General features: G+C 48.0%; 1 protein-coding gene across 1 annotated transcript in view; it reads right to left on the bottom strand.

Annotated features, from left to right (window-relative positions):
* Positions 1-15,470, bottom strand: part of LOC141162310 (uncharacterized) — a 67,777-nt gene that overhangs the window by 49,848 nt on the left and 2,459 nt on the right. The window contains exon 2 of the mRNA XM_073648287.1: positions 514-625. Within this exon, the coding sequence (XP_073504388.1) occupies positions 514-577 (64 nt within the window). The 5' untranslated portion in view covers positions 578-625. The remainder of the gene's footprint in view (positions 1-513; positions 626-15,470) is intronic.

The following is a 15,470-nucleotide window of genomic DNA, read 5'->3' on the forward strand; positions in this document are numbered from 1 at the left end:
CCACTAGCCTAATGAATTCCCTTTCCCAGTCTATACCTTGCACAGAGCTATGTATTACCTCTGACTGGTCTTATTTAAGGGGGGTTTTCTCGACACTGGCCCTTATGCACACTGTTTTTATCTATTTTGTCTGTTTGTTTCTATGTATATATTTGCATTTAATAAAGACTTTGTGATACTTTTGCACAAAAAAAATCCTAGTTTTTTGGATGTACATGGGCACGCTCTTACTTATGCATGTTGAAGTGCCCTAGTTTAATATGATCTTGGGAAATTTATATATAATTCTTAAATCCATATTGTAGAGGCACAAACCAGTGTTATCACACATAGCGCCATCACATTGTCAGCCATATATAAACTGTATTTTAGCTGAATGGGGGAATGTACGGCCATAAAAACCTGAGAAAACACAAAACATAAAACTCTAGCCCAGAATTTTCTTGTACGGTGAATGAGGAGAATGTGACTCTTTTCTCTTATTTTGTGGTGACTCCTCATCAGGACGGTTACCTGTAAGAACTTCCTCTTTGCACCACCACTCATCTCCCTGCACATCGCTTTCTCCTTTCTCCATTATGCCTTCAGCATTAATACTCTTCAGATTTTTGCCTGGATTTCAAAACTGTGAAAAAAATAATAATAATATTAATAATAATAATGTAAAAGTCAGAGTCAGAAGGAAAACTCACGTGGAATATTCTAGATGGACACTTTTACTACAAGCTCGTGTGACACTTGAGCCGCCAACCGATGCCGACATCACCACCTCCTATATCATCAGTGCTGCCCTCAGTCACTATAGCAGAGCCTAGTGATGGAAGCAGGGGTCGCTGGAGCAGGGTCCACTAAGTGTACCCCATTACGACAAAGTTATTTCTTCACATTTTGAGTGATATAACAGTTTTATTTTTGTTTGAAAATGTATTTTGGGGGTATATTATTTTTTCTTTCTTAGAGGGCTAAAAACTTGGCTGGGTATATGGGCCGCACACAGAAAATTTTTGAATTTGGGGGGCCGTATTCTTTGCAGGACAAAGTGACATTTTTAGTGATACCATTTTGTTTCTATACACCTTTTGAACTTTTTTGCTGTTTTATTTTTTATAGCTTGGGTCGTTATGGATGTGGCGATAATAAACATGAACTTTTTTTGTTTACTTTAGTTTAGATATAAAGCAGCATTTTTAGTGGCAAAATATTTTTTCATGCTTTCTTTTGAAGTTTTCTGGTAAAAATCTTGTAGTAATGTGCCTCACCCTGGTCTGCATCTTGTAATGTCCCCCAGCTTGTCGTAATATTCCATACTGGTCCCCATCTTGTTGTAATGTCTCCCATCCTGGGCCCCATATTGTCGTAATGTCACATACCGGTCCCCATATTGTAGATGTGTCCTCATCTTGTAGTAATGCCCCATCCTGGTCCCCATCTTGTTGTAATCTCCCCATCCTGGTCCCCTTCTTGTAGTAATGTGCTAATCCTGGTCCCCATCTCGTAGTAATGTGCCCATCCTGGTCCCCATCTTGTAGTAATGTGTCCATCCTGGTCCCCATCTTGTAGTAATATGCCCATCCTGGTCCCCATGTTTTAGCAATGTCCCCATCCTGGTCCCCATACTGCAGGAAGGCCCCCATCCTATAAGAATGTCCCCATCCTGATGCCCATATTGTAGAAAGGTCCCCATCTTGTAGGAATGCCCCCATCCTGGTCCCCATCTTGTAGGAATGTCCCCATTCTGGTCCCCATCTTGGAGGAATGTCCCCATCCTGGTCCCCATCTTGGAGGAATGTCCCCATCTTGGAGGAATGCCCCCATCCTGGAGGAATGTCCCCATCCTGGTCCCCATCTTGGAGGAATGCCCCCATCCTGGTCCCCATCTTGTAGGAATGTCCCCATCCTGGTCCCCATCTTGTAGGAATGTCCCCATCTTGTAGGAATGTCCCTATCCTGGTCCCCATATTGGAGGAATGCCCCCATCCTGGTCTCCATCTTGAAGGAATGCCCCCATCCTGGTCCCCATCTTGTAGGAATGTCCCCATCCTGGTCCCCATACAGCAGGAAGGTCCCCATCCTGTAGGAATGTCCCCATCCTGATCCCCATATTGTAGAAAGGTCCCCATCTTGTAGGAATGCCCCCATCCTGGTCCCCATCTTGGAGGAATGTCCCCATCCTGGTCCCCATCTTGGAGGATTGTCCCCATCCTGGTCCCCATCTTGGAGGAATGCCCCCATCCTGGTCCCCATCTTGTAGGAATGTCCCCATCCTGGTCCCCATCTTGTAGGAATGTCCCCATCCAGGTCCTCATCTTGGAGGAATGCCCCCATCCTGGTCCCCATCTTGTTGGAATGTCCCCATCTTGTAGGATTGTCCCCATCCTGGTCCCCATCTTGGAGGAATGTCCCCATCCTGGTCCCCATCTTGGAGGAATGTCCCCATCCTGGTCCCCATCTTGTAGGAATGCCCCCATCCTGGTCCCCATCTTGTAGGAATGTCCCCATCCTGGTCCCCATATTGGAGGAATGTCCCTCGTGCCGTTCTTCACATACACAAATAAGAGAAAAAAAAAAGATTCTTCTCACCTGTCCTCCGTTCCCTTGGTGTCCTTTCTGCACCTGTGGCCCGCAGGCACCATAGCCCCCTTGACGATCGCGGCCCGGTCCAGGAGCCGCCGACAGCTGGGCTTTAGTTAGGTGTATTGCTGCGCAGAGACCGGCTCTCTGCACAGCAATACCAATACCAGCCGCCGTTCTATCAGAGGCCAGCAACTGACATCTGCGCATGTCAGTGACGTCATACGCCGCTGCGCTGGGACGCAGATGTCCATTATGTCCAGATGGGCCATTATTATGTATGGAGGACTATATGTTGCCCATAATACTGTATGGAGGACTATGTGGGGCCCGTGACTTTGTCCAAGTTTTTAATTATGGCCCTGTGTGTATTTGAGTTTGACATCCCTGGTCTAAACTAAAGAAATAAAACACGTTTATCTACTGATCTCCCAGCATTACTCTCCTATTGGCAGGTCCTTTGTCAAGATCATCCTTACTGGAGCTGGCGTGATGTGTGGATGTGACCGGTGGTATCTACTACAAGACCACCCAGTCTATCTAATAGCATTACAATACTCTAATGTATAACTCAAGTTCATGAATAACCACCCAAAACTGCCAACACTAAGGTCTTCTGGAAGCCTTCAGTAACCCCATTACTTCTCCACATAATGGAGCTTAGCACATGGATTCAAGAAAGAACTTATTACATGGAGTCTAGTATAATGAGAACAGCCCCAATGCTTAATAAATACAAAATACAAAAGCTGCAAACAAGTTTCTTAAAATAAAAGGAAACGAACCAGAAACCTAACAGTCACTTTTTGTGTATAGTATCCACTGCCTGGGGGAAGCAGAAACCGGGACAAGTCCTCCATTCGATTCCACTTATATTTACCATAGGGCAGGGGCTGCCTGGCAATTTTTAGCCTAGGTGGTAAGCTCAAAGCACTGGAACATGACCGGCGCGCCTCTCCTATAGACTTGGGTCTCATGTAGCACTCAGTCAGAAATTAAATCGCAAATGGTGTACTTATTGTTAATAGCTGCACAATTTTAACAAAATTTTGCACTTGATTTCTAATTTTACATACTAAAACATTGCGGTTTCAGGCACCTCTCTAGCCCAAAACAAAACTACATAGACCTTTGCCGTAATAACCCTCCCTCCCTCACAGTACTATAATAACTTATTTCCCACTCCACCCCAATTATACACCCACACCCTTTTGCAGTGATTACTAATAGTATAATAATCCCCCCCACCCAGGTTATAACATGTCCCCACCCTGCAGTAATCAGCCACCACTTCCCACGGATTACAAACACATACCCCGTTACATAATAATTCATCAAACCCCCCATAACTGTAACCTACCCCCCTGCAATATTCATTCAGCTCCCCCTCCCCCGAGATTTCACACCTCCTGCAGTATATTAGTTAAAGGGTTATTGCTAAAAAATTAAGTTATCCCCTAACTATAGGACAGAAAATAACATGCTGATTGCTGGGGGTCTGACCGCTGGGGGGCTCCAATACACAGTCCTCAATAGAGTGTAGGTGTAAACATGCAGCCTACACTACACACATTGTATTTGGCAATCCCATAGACAGCGCTCCGGTATTTCAAGAATTCCCATGGGCGATGAGTGGAGCAGATGCTGAGGAAGTGCACCTTGGCTCCATTCAGGACAAGGCTGCAGAGCGTCGCTTTCAATCCTACCCTGCAGTATATGGCTGTGTGCCCACTATGCGTTTTCCAAGCGTTTATGCTGCGGAATTTCCGCAGCATAAACGCTTGGGAAACGCTTGGTAATCCGCCCCCCATGACAAATCACAATGTCAATGCCCATGCTGCGGATTTTTCCGCAGCGTTTATGCTGCGCTCAAAAATCCACAGCATGTCCATTAATTTTGTGGACACTCAGCGTAATCGCCGCCATTGACTTGCATTGAAACTCATATTATCCGTCTCAGTACATTTGTACACACGGATAATATGCGTTTCTATGTGCGGATGGTACCCAAGTCTGGAGGAGAGGAGACTCTCATCCAGACCTGGGTACCATAGAAACTGTAAAAAAAAAAAGAATTTAAAATAAAAAATAAAGTTTATACTCACCTTCCGATGTCCTCCCGGTGTTTTGTCCGCTCCGTCCGGTGTCTTGCATTGCTCACGCTGTTGTGAAGGACCTGCCATGACGCTATTGAGTCATGTGACCCATCACATGACTCAATGACGTCACCGCAGGTCCTTCACAACAGCGCGAGCCGCGCAACACACCACAGGTGGCAGAGAGAACACCGGGAGGACATTGGAAGGTGAGTATACACTTTATTTTTTATCATTCTTATTCTTTTTTTTTTTTTACTAACTTGGTCACACTACTATAAACCCATGTCGGTTGCATGGATTTATATAGTGTGAACAAGTTGTCAAGCACTTTCCAAGTGATGCTAAAATCGCTTGGAAAGCACTTGATAACCCTCATGCAGAAATGCAAGTGAAGAACGCTTGACAAACGCTTCTACCTGGCGGGAAAAACGCATGTAAAAAAAAGCATGCGTTTTTCCTGCCAGGGAGAAGCGTAAAAAATATGCAGCATTTCTGCATCGTGGGCATATAGCCTCCTTAGCCTCTTTATGTACAGACTCCATATGCAGTACATTGCTCCTCAGCCCCTGTATATACAGCTTCCATATGCAGTACATGCATCAGCCCCTGTATACAGCCTCCATATGCAGTACATGCCTCAGCCCCTGTATACAGCCTCCATATGCAGTACATGCCTCAGCCTCTGTATGCAGGCATGTACGGCGCACACCTGGCGGTCGTGTGGCCGGGAACAGTTAGGCTATGTTCACACTACCGTAGGTGTTTCTTCAGCTTTTTTTATGCTTTTTTATGCAAATTTTCAGCTGCATTTTACAGTACCAGCAAAGTTTATGAAATTTCAGAAATCTCATGCACACACATTGGTTTTTATTTCATCAGTATTTTGTGCTTTCCATGTTTTCTGCACAATAGAGCATGTCACTTCTTTCAGCAGTTTTCACCTATTGAAAGTAATGAGTGCTGAAAAAACGCATAGTGTGAACATAGCTATCAGGTTTTGCTGCACTTTTAATGAAAAAAACAAGTACAGCAGTATGTGAAACTCATTTATTTTTGTGATTTTACCATCTTGTCTTGGTCACTGAGATGGCAGTTTGGATTAAGACAGTTTAATTAAATTAGCGATGTGTACAATGTAAACATTGACTGTGCTAGGTGTGAGATTGAACAATACTTGTGGCCCACAGAGGTGTGAAATTGAACAATCTCTGAGCAACTCAATGGCAGACCATAGTGTGAAAATAAATAGTGTCTTACAAACTCAATGCACTGCCAGTATCTTAGGGTATGTGCCCACCATGCAGAAATGAAGCAGAAAATTTCTGCAGGGTTTCTGCATGTTCTTGGCAGTAAAAACACTTACGGATTTTACACACATTTTTGACGCGTTTTTACATGCGGATTTGACTTGCATTTTTCAAATGCATTGGGACCTCAAATCCGCATGCAGAAACGCGCAAATAATGGACATGCTGAGGATTTTTCCGCAAGGAAAATCCGCTGCGGAAAATTCCGCAGCATGGGCACAGAACATGCAGATTTTCATTGGGGATCATGGGGCACGGACTATCAAGTGTTTTGCAAGCGTTTACGCTGCGGAAGTTCCGCAGCAAAAACGCTTGAAAAACGCATAGTGGGCACACAGCCTTAGGTAAACTATTCCTGAACAATTAACCTCCCCCACTATTACATTTGTAATTCTGCATAATACGGTTCAACATACAGTGCCTTGTGAAAGTATTTGGCCCCCTTGAACTTTCTACCTTTTGCCGCATTTCTGGCTTCAAACATAAAGATTTAAATTTCTAATTTTTGGGGGAAAGAACCAACAACAAGTGGGACACAATTGTGAAGTTGAACGAAATTTATTGGATATTTTAAACTTTTTAAAAAATTAAAAACTGAAAAGTGGGGTGTGCAATATTATTCGGCCCTTTTACTTTCAGTGCAGAAGTTCCGTGAGGATCTCTGAATGATCCAATGTTGTCCTAAATGACTGGTAACGATAACTAGAATCCACCTGTGTGTAATCAAGTCTGGTATAAATGCACCTGCTCTGTGATAGTCTCAGGGTTCTGTTTCAAGTGCAGAGAGCATCATGAAGACCAAGCAACACACCAGGCAGGTCCGAGATACTGTTGTGGTGAAGTTTAAAGCCGGATTTGGATACAAAAAGATTTCCCAAGATTTAAACATCTTAAGGAGCACTGTGCAAGCGATCATATTGAAATGGAAGGAGTATCAGATGTAAGGCAGCGCTCGTCATCATACTGGGGGTAACTCGCTTCGCTGCGTCAATCAATGCACACGTGCAATGTCTTTACGTTTTTCACACAGTGTTGCAGTTTATTATGGCACTTCATAAACCGCTGTTCACACACAGTTCATCTTAGTCCGCCACCGGCAGGTTTACACACATAAACAATTCATGAGCCAAGTGGCACACCGGCCCACTTGCTCCAGGGTACAGCTTACGGCAAGGTAATAAAGTAGCAATGTTCATATCACAATGTCCATATAGCACCGGGTATTACCTTTGCCGGGTATAGCTGTCTCAGTCCGTTATTCTGCCACCACTGTGGCTCTGCGGATTCCCAGGTAGGGGTCTCCAGCCGTCGTTCCCTCAAAGGCCACTGACATCCACAAAGGATCCAGGCTCTGCCTTCCAGGACTCTTACTCAAGCCGGCTCTCCCTCAAAGGCCACTGACATCCGCACAGGATCCAGGCTCGACCTTTCAGGTACCAGGCTTCACTTCAAAGCCGCTGCCTTCCAAGGCCACTAGCATCCGCACAGGATCTAGTCTTTGCCTTCAGGCTGCCAGGCTTCACGGTATCACGGTATCCCACACACATGGGGAACAGGCCTCACGCCTCTCACACCGAACACACCTGTCTCAAATTAAGCAGGTTTATATATGCTGTGCACAGACAGCCTCATACTGACAGGACCTTGCTGATGTCACAGTCATGTGATCAGTCAGCTGTGTGTATAGGTCCTGTGTGCTGTCCCAGTCATGTATACAGAGCTTTACTGTGCATGCAGGACCTGGGTGATGTCACAGTCATGTGACCAGTCAGATAAAGGGGAAGGTACATGGTCCAGTAAGCACATCCTGGACCATTTACAGTAATGCTAGCAACCTGCTGCATTACACAGACCACTGCAAATCTACCAAGACCCGGCCGTCCCTCTAAACTTTCATCTCGAACAAGGAGAAGACTGATCAGAGATGCAGCTAAAAGGCCCATGATCACACTGGATGAACTGCAGAGATCTACAGCTGAGGTGTGAGAGTCTGTCCACAGGACAACAATCAGTCGTACACTGCACCAATCTGGCCTTTATGGAAGAATGGTAAGAAGAAAGCCATTTCTCAAAAATATCCATAAAAAGTCTCGTTTGAAGTTTGCCACAAGCCACCTGGGAGACACACCAAACATGTGGAATAAGGTGCTCTGGTCAGATGAAACCAAAATCGAACTTTTTTGACACAATGCAAAGCGATATGTTTGGCATAAAAGCAACACAGCTCATCACCCTCAAAACACCATCCCCACTGTCAAACATGGTGGTGACAGCATCATGGTTTGGGCTAGCTTTTCTTCAGCAGGGTCAGGGAAGATGATTAAAATTGATGGGAAGATGGACGGAGCCAAATACAGGACCATTCTGGAAGAAAACCTGTTGGAGTCTGCAAAAAACCTGAGACTTGGACGGCGATTTATCTTCCAACAAGACTATGATCCCAAATATAAAGCAAAATCTACAATGGAATGGTTCAAAGATAAACGTATCCAGGTGTTAGAATGGCCAAGTCAAAGCCCAGACCTGAATCCAATCGAGAATCTGTGGAAAGAGCTGAAAACTGCTGTTCACAAACGCCCTCCATCCAACCTCACTGAGCTTGAGCTGTTTTGCAAGGAAGAATGGGCAAGAATTTCAGCCTGTCGAAGTGCAAAACTGATAGAGACATACCCCAAGAGACTTGTAGCTGTAATCGCAGCAAAAGATGGCGCTACAGAGTATTAACTCAAGGGGGCCGAATAATATTGCACACCCCACTTTTCAGTTTTTAATTTGTTAAAAAAGTTTAAAATATCCAATAAATTTCGTTCAACTTCATGATTGTGTCCCACTTATTGTTGATTCTTCCCCCAAAAAATTAGAATTTTATATCTTTATGTTTGAAGCCAGAAATGTGGCAAAAGGTAGAAAAGTTCAAGGGGGCCAAATACTTTCACAAGACACTGTATGTCTTGCATTGGTGACCTGTGTTCATACGTCTGTGGTGGAAGCAAAGCTGAACTTTGGGATCCTGAAAAACGCAGTAAAATCTTAACAAACCTGTGGTTTTGAAGCAGCTTCTTTACTGCCAACAGATCAGGTTTTGCTGCAGAAAAAAAAACGCTGGAAAAAATGCCTAGTGTGAACATAGCCTTACTAGACGACCGGCCAGGCAGACATCTGTCCCCCCCTCCTTCCTGGCCAAGCGCACCTCTGCAATAGGGTCCGTCAGGGGCGTTGGTAGGGTCAGGTATGCTTTGCCACCTATCCTCTGACCCAAACAAATAATGTAATCCACAGATAACAGTGATATCTCTCTGAGTACAGATAATGTAGATGTCACTCTCTTTCCTTGCCCGTCTCTCTTGCCTCCTGTCTCTCTCTTATCTCCTGTCTGTCTCTCTCTTACCTCCTATATCTCTCTCTCTTACCTCCTGTCTCTCTCTCTGTCTCACCTCCTGTCTCTCTCTTACCTTCTGTCTCTCTCTCTTACCTCCTGTCTCTCTCTCTCTCTCTTACCTCCTGTCTGTCTCTCTTACCTCCTGTCTCTCTATCTCACCTCCTGTCTCTCTATCTCACATCCTGTCTCTCTATCTCACCTCCTGTCTCTCTATCTCACCTCCTGTCTCTCTCACCTCCTGTCTCTCTCTCACCTCCTGTCTCTCTCTCACCTCCTGTCTCTCTCTCTCACCTCCTGTCTCTCTCTCTCACCTCCTGTCTCTCTCGCTTTCCTCCTGTCTCTTTCCTCCTGTCTCTCTCGCTTCCCTCCTGTATCTCTCTCACCTCCTGTCTCTCTCTCTCTTACCTCCTGTCTCTCTCTCTCTTACCTCCTGTCACTCTCTCTCTCTTATCTCCTGTCACTCTCTCACCTCCTGTCTCTCTCACTCATCTCCTGTCTCTCTCACCGCCTGTCTCTCTCTCTCTTCCCTCCTGTCTCTCTCTCTCTTCCCTCCTGTCTCTCTCTCTTCCCTACTGTCTCTCTCTCTTCCCTCCTGTCTGTCTCTCTCTTACCTCCTGTCTGTCTCTATCTCATCTCCTGTCTCGCTCACCTCCTGTCTCTCTATCTCACCTCCTGTCTCTCTCTCTCACCTCCTGTCTCTCTCTCGCTTCCCTCCTGTCTCTCTCTCGCTTCCCTCCTGTCTCTCTCTCTCTTACCTCCTGTCTCTCTCTCTCTTACCTCCTGTCTCTCTCTCTCTTACCTCCTGTCTCTCTCTCTCTTACCTCCTGTCTCTCTCTCTTACCTCCTGTCTGTCTCTCTCTCTTATCTCCTGTCTCTCTCACTCATCTCCTGTCTCTCTCACTCATCTCCTGTCTCTCTCACCACCTGTCTCTCTCTCTTCCCTCCAGTCTCTCTCACTTCCCTCCTGTCTCTCTCGCTTCCCTCCTGTCTCTCTCTCACCTTCTGTCTCTCTTTCCTCCTGTCTCTCTCGCTTACCTACTGTCTCTCTCATCTCCTGTCTCTCTCATCTCCTGTCTCTCTATCACCTCCTGTCTCTCTTCCCTCCTGTCTCTCTATCACCTCCTATCTCTCTCTCTTCCCTCCTGTCTCTCTCTCACTTCCTGTCTCTCTCTCACCTCCTGTCTCTCTATCACCTCATGTCTCTCTCTCTTACCTCCTGTCTCTCTCTCTCACCTCCTGTCTCTCTCTCTCACCTCCTGTCTCTCTCTTCCCTCCTGTCTCTCTCTCTTCCCTCCTGTCTCTCTCTCTTCCCTCCTGTCTCTCTATCACCTCCTGTCTCTCTATCTTACCTCCTGTCTCTCTCTCTTACCTCCTGTCTCTCTCTCTTACCTCCTGTCTCTCTCTCTTCCCTCCTGTCTCTCTCTCTCTCACCTCCTGTCTCTCTCTCTCTCACCTCCAGCCTCTCTCTTTCACCTCCTGTCTCTCTCTCTTCCCTCCTGTCTCTCTCTCTCTCACCTCCTGTCTCTCTCTCTCTCACCTCCAGCCTCTCTCTTTCACCTCCTCTCTCTCTCTTCCCTCCTGTCTCTCTCTCCCTCCTGTCTCTCTCTCACCCCCTGTCTCTCTCACACCTCCTGTCTCTCTCTCTTACCTCCTGTCTCTCTCTCTTACCTCCTGTCTCTCTATCACCTCCAATCTCTCTCTCTTCCCTCCTGTCTCTCTCTCTCTTCCCTCCTGTCTCTCTCTCTCTTACCTACTGTCTCTCTCACCTCCTGTCTCTCTCACACCTCCTGTCTCTATCTCTCTCTCCTCCTGTCTCTCTCTTCCCTCCTGTCTCTCTCTCTCCTCCTGTCTCTCTCTTCCCTCCTGTCTCTCTCTCTCTTCCCTCCTGTCTCTCTCGCTTCCCTCCTGTCTCTCTCTCACCTTCTGTCTCTCTTTCCTCCTGTCTCTCTCGCTTACCTACTGTCTCTCTCATCTCCTGTCTCTCTCATCTCCTGTCTCTCTATCACCTCCTGTCTCTCTTCCCTCCTGTCTCTCTATCACCTCCTATCTCTCTCTCTTCCCTCCTGTCTCTCTCTCACTTCCTGTCTCTCTCTCACCTCCTGTCTCTCTATCACCTCATGTCTCTCTCTCTTACCTCCTGTCTCTCTCTCACCTCCTGTCTCTCTCTCTCACCTCCTGTCTCTCTCTTCCCTCCTGTCTCTCTCTCTTCCCTCCTGTCTCTCTCTCTTCCCTCCTGTCTCTCTATCACCTCCTGTCTCTCTATCTTACCTCCTGTCTCTCTCTCTTACCTCCTGTCTCTCTCTCTTACCTCCTGTCTCTCTCTCTTCCCTCCTGTCTCTCTCTCTTCCCTCCTGTCTCTCTCTCTCTCACCTCCTGTCTCTCTCTCTCTCACCTCCAGCCTCTCTCTTTCACCTCCTGTCTCTCTCTCTTCCCTCCTGTCTCTCTCTCCCTCCTGTCTCTCTCTCACCTCCTGTCTCTCTCTCTCACCTCCTGTCTCTCTCTCTCACCTCCTGTCTCTCTCTCACCCCCTGTCTCTCTCACACCTCCTGTCTCTCTCTCTTACCTCCTGTCTCTCTATCACCTCCAATCTCTCTCTCTTCCCTCCTGTCTCTCTCTCTCTTCCCTCCTGTCTCTCTCTCTCTTACCTACTGTCTCTCTCACCTCCTGTCTCTCTCACACCTCCTGTCTCTATCTCTCTCTCCTCCTGTCTCTCTCTTCCCTCCTGTCTCTCTCTCTCCTCCTGTCTCTCTCTTCCCTCCTGTCTCTCTCTCTCTTCCCTCCTGTCTCTCTCTCTCACCTCCTGTCTCTATCACCTCCTGTCTCTCTCTATCACCTCCTGTCTCTCTCTCTTACCTCCTCTCTCTCTCTCACCTCCTGTCTCTCTCTCTCACCTCCTGTCTCTCTCTATCACCTCCTGTCTCTCTCTCTCACCTCCTGTCTCTCTCTCTCACCTCCTGTCTCTCTCACCTCCTGTCTCTCTCTCGCTTCCCTCCTGTCTCTCTCTCGCTTCTCTCCTGTCTCTCTCGCTTCCCTCCTGTCTCTCTCGCTTCCCTCCTGTCTCTCTCGCTTTCCTCCTGTCTCTCTCGCTTTCCTGTCTCATCCCTCCTGTCTCTCTCGCTTCCCTCCTGTCTCTCTCGCTTCCCTCCTGTCTGTCTCTCTCTTACCTCCTGTCTGTCTCTCGCTTACCTCCAGTCTCTCTCTCTTATCTCCAGTCTCTCTCTCTCTTATCTCCTGTCTCTCTCTCTCTTATCTCCTGTCTCTCTATCTCACCTCCTGTCTCTCTCACCGCCTGTCTCTCTCTCTTCCCTCCTGTCTCTCTCTCACCTCCTGTCTCTCTCTCACCTCCTGTCTCTCTCTTACCTCCTGTCTCTCTCTCTTACCTCCTGTCTCTCTCTCTTCCCTGTCTCTCTCTCTCACCTCCTGTCTCTCTCTCTCACCTCCTGACTCTTTCTCACCTCCTGTCTCTCTCTTCCCTCCTGACTCTCTCTTCCCTCCTGTCTCTCTCTCACCTTCTGTCTCTCTCTTCCCTCCTGTCTCTCTCTCTTCCCTCCTGTCTCTCTCAACTCCTGTCTCTCTCACCTCCTGTCTCTCTCTCTTCCCTCCTGTCTCTCTCTCTTCCCTCCTGTCTCTCTCTCACCTCCTGTCTCTCTATCACCTCCTGTCTCTCTCACCTCCTGTCTCTCTCTTCCCTCCTGTCTCTCTCTCTTCCCTCCTGTCTCTCTCTCTCTTCCCTCCTGTCTCTCTCTCTCGCTTCCATCCTGTCTCTTTCCTCCTGTCTCTCGCTTCCATCCTGTCTCTTTCCTCCTGTCTCTCGCTTCCCTCCTGTCTCTTTCCTCCTGTCTCTCGCTTCCCTCCTGTCTCTCTCTCACCTCCTGTCTCTCTCTCACCTCCTGTCTCTCTCTCTTATCTCCTGTCTCTCTCTCTCTTATCTCCTGTCTCTCTCTCTCTTATCTCCTGTCTCTCTCACTCATCTCCTGTCTCTCTCACAGCCTGTCTCTCTCACAGCCTGTCTCTCTCTCTCTTCCCTCCTGTCGCTCTCGCTTCCCTCCTGTCTCTCTCTCTTTCCTCCTGTCTCTCTCGCTTACCTCCTGTCTCTCTCGCTTACCTCCTGTCTCTCTCTCTTCCCTCCTGTCACTCTCTCTCTCTCTCACCTCCTGTCTCTATCTCTTCCCTCCTGTCTCTCTTTCTTCCCTCCAGTCTCTCTATCACCTCCTGTCTCTCTATCACCTCCTGTCTCTCTATCACCTCCTGTCTCTCTCTTCCCTCCTGTCTCTCTCACACCTCCTGTCTCTCTCTCACCTCCTGTCTCTCTCTCACCTCCTGTCTCTCTCTCTTACCTCCTGTCTCTCTCTCTTCCCTCCTGTCACTCTCTCTCTCACCTCCTGTCTCTCTCTCTTCCCTCCTGTCTCTCTTTCTTCCCTCCTGTCTCTCTATCACCTCCTGTGTCTCTATCACCTCCTGTCTCTCTCACACCTCCTGTCTCTCTCTCTTACCTCCTGTCTCTCTCTCTTACCTCCTGTCTCTCTCTCTTCCCTCCTGTCACTCTCTCTCTCACCTCCTGTCTCTCTCTCTTCCCTCCTGTCTCTCTTTCTTCCATCCTGTCTCTCTATCACCTCCTGTGTCTCTATCACCTCCTGTCTCTCTATCACCTCCTGTCTCTCTCTTCCCTCCTGTCTCTCTCACACCTCCTGTCTCTCTCTCACCTCCTGTCTCTCTCTCACCTCCTGTCTCTCTCTCTTCCCTCCTGTCACTCTCTCTCTCACCTCCTGTCTCTCTCTCTTCCCTCCTGTCTCTCTTTCTTCCCTCCTGTCTCTCTATCACCTCCTGTGTCTCTATCACCTCCTGTCTCTCTCACACCTCCTGTCTCTCTCTCTTACCTCCTGTCTCTCTCTCTTACCTCCTGTCTCTCTCTTACCTCCTGTCTCTCTCTCTTCCCTCCTGTCTCTCTCTCTCTTACCTCCTCTCTCTCTCACCTCCTGTCTCTCTCTTTCACCTCCTGTCTCTCTCTCTCACCTCCTGTCTCTCTTCCCTCCTGTCTCTCTCTCTCCTCCTGTCGCTCTCACCTCCTGTCTCTCTCTCTCTCTCCTCCTGTCGCTCTCACCTCCTGTCTCTCTCTCTTCCCTCCTGTCTCTCTCTCACCTCCTGTCTCTCTCTCACCTCCTGTCTCTCTCTCTTACCTCCTGTCTCTCTCTCTTCCCTCCTGTCACTCTCTCTCTCTCTCACCTCCTGTCTCTCTCTCTTCCCTCCTGTCTCTCTTTCTTCCCTCCTGTCTCTCTATCACCTCCTGTGTCTCTATCACCTCCTGTCTCTCTCACACCTCCTGTCTCTCTCTCTTACCTCCTGTCTCTCTCTTACCTCCTGTCTCTCTCTCTCTCTTACCTCCTCTCTCTCACCTTCTGTCTCTCTCTCTCACCTCCTGTCTCTCTCTCTTCCCTCCTGTCTCTCTCTCTCTCCTCCTGTCGCTCTCACCTCCTGTCTCTCTCTCTTCCCTCCTGTCTCTCTATCACCTCCTGTCTCTCTCTATCACCTCCAGTCTCTATCACCTCCTGTCTCTCTCTATCACCTCCTGTCACTCTATCACCTCCTGTCTCTCTCTCTATCACCTCCTGTCTCTCTCTCTCTCACCTCCTGTCTCTCTCTTTCACCTCCTGTCTCTCTCTCTTCCCTCCTGTCTCTCTCTCCCCTCCTGTCTCTCTCTCCCCTCCTGTCTCTCTCTCTCACCTCCTGTCTCTCTCTCTCACCTCCTGTCTCTCTCTCACCCCCTGTCTCTCTCACACCTCCTGTCTCTCTCTCTTACCTCCTGTCTCTCTACCACCTCCAATCTCTCTCTCTTCCCTCCTGTCTCTCTCTCTCTCTTACCTACTGTCTCTCTCACCTCCTGTCTCTCTCTCTCCTCCTGTCTCTCACTTCCCTCCTGTCTCTCTCTCTCCTCCTGTCTCTCTTCCCTCCTGTCTCTCTCTCTCTTCCCTCCTGTCTCTCTCTCACCTCCTGTCTCTCTCTTACCTACTGTCTCTCTCTCTTTCCTCCTGTCTCTCTCACCTCCTGTCTCTCTCTCTTACCTCCTGTCTCTATCACCTCCTGTCTCTCTCACACCTCCTTGTCTCTCTCTCTTAC

Source organism: Phyllobates terribilis, unplaced genomic scaffold (genome assembly GCF_046119375.1).
Source record: "Phyllobates terribilis strain yellow unplaced genomic scaffold, ASM4611937v1 Scaffold_9__5_contigs__length_417890890, whole genome shotgun sequence".
Classification (NCBI taxonomy): Eukaryota; Metazoa; Chordata; class Amphibia; order Anura; family Dendrobatidae; genus Phyllobates; species Phyllobates terribilis.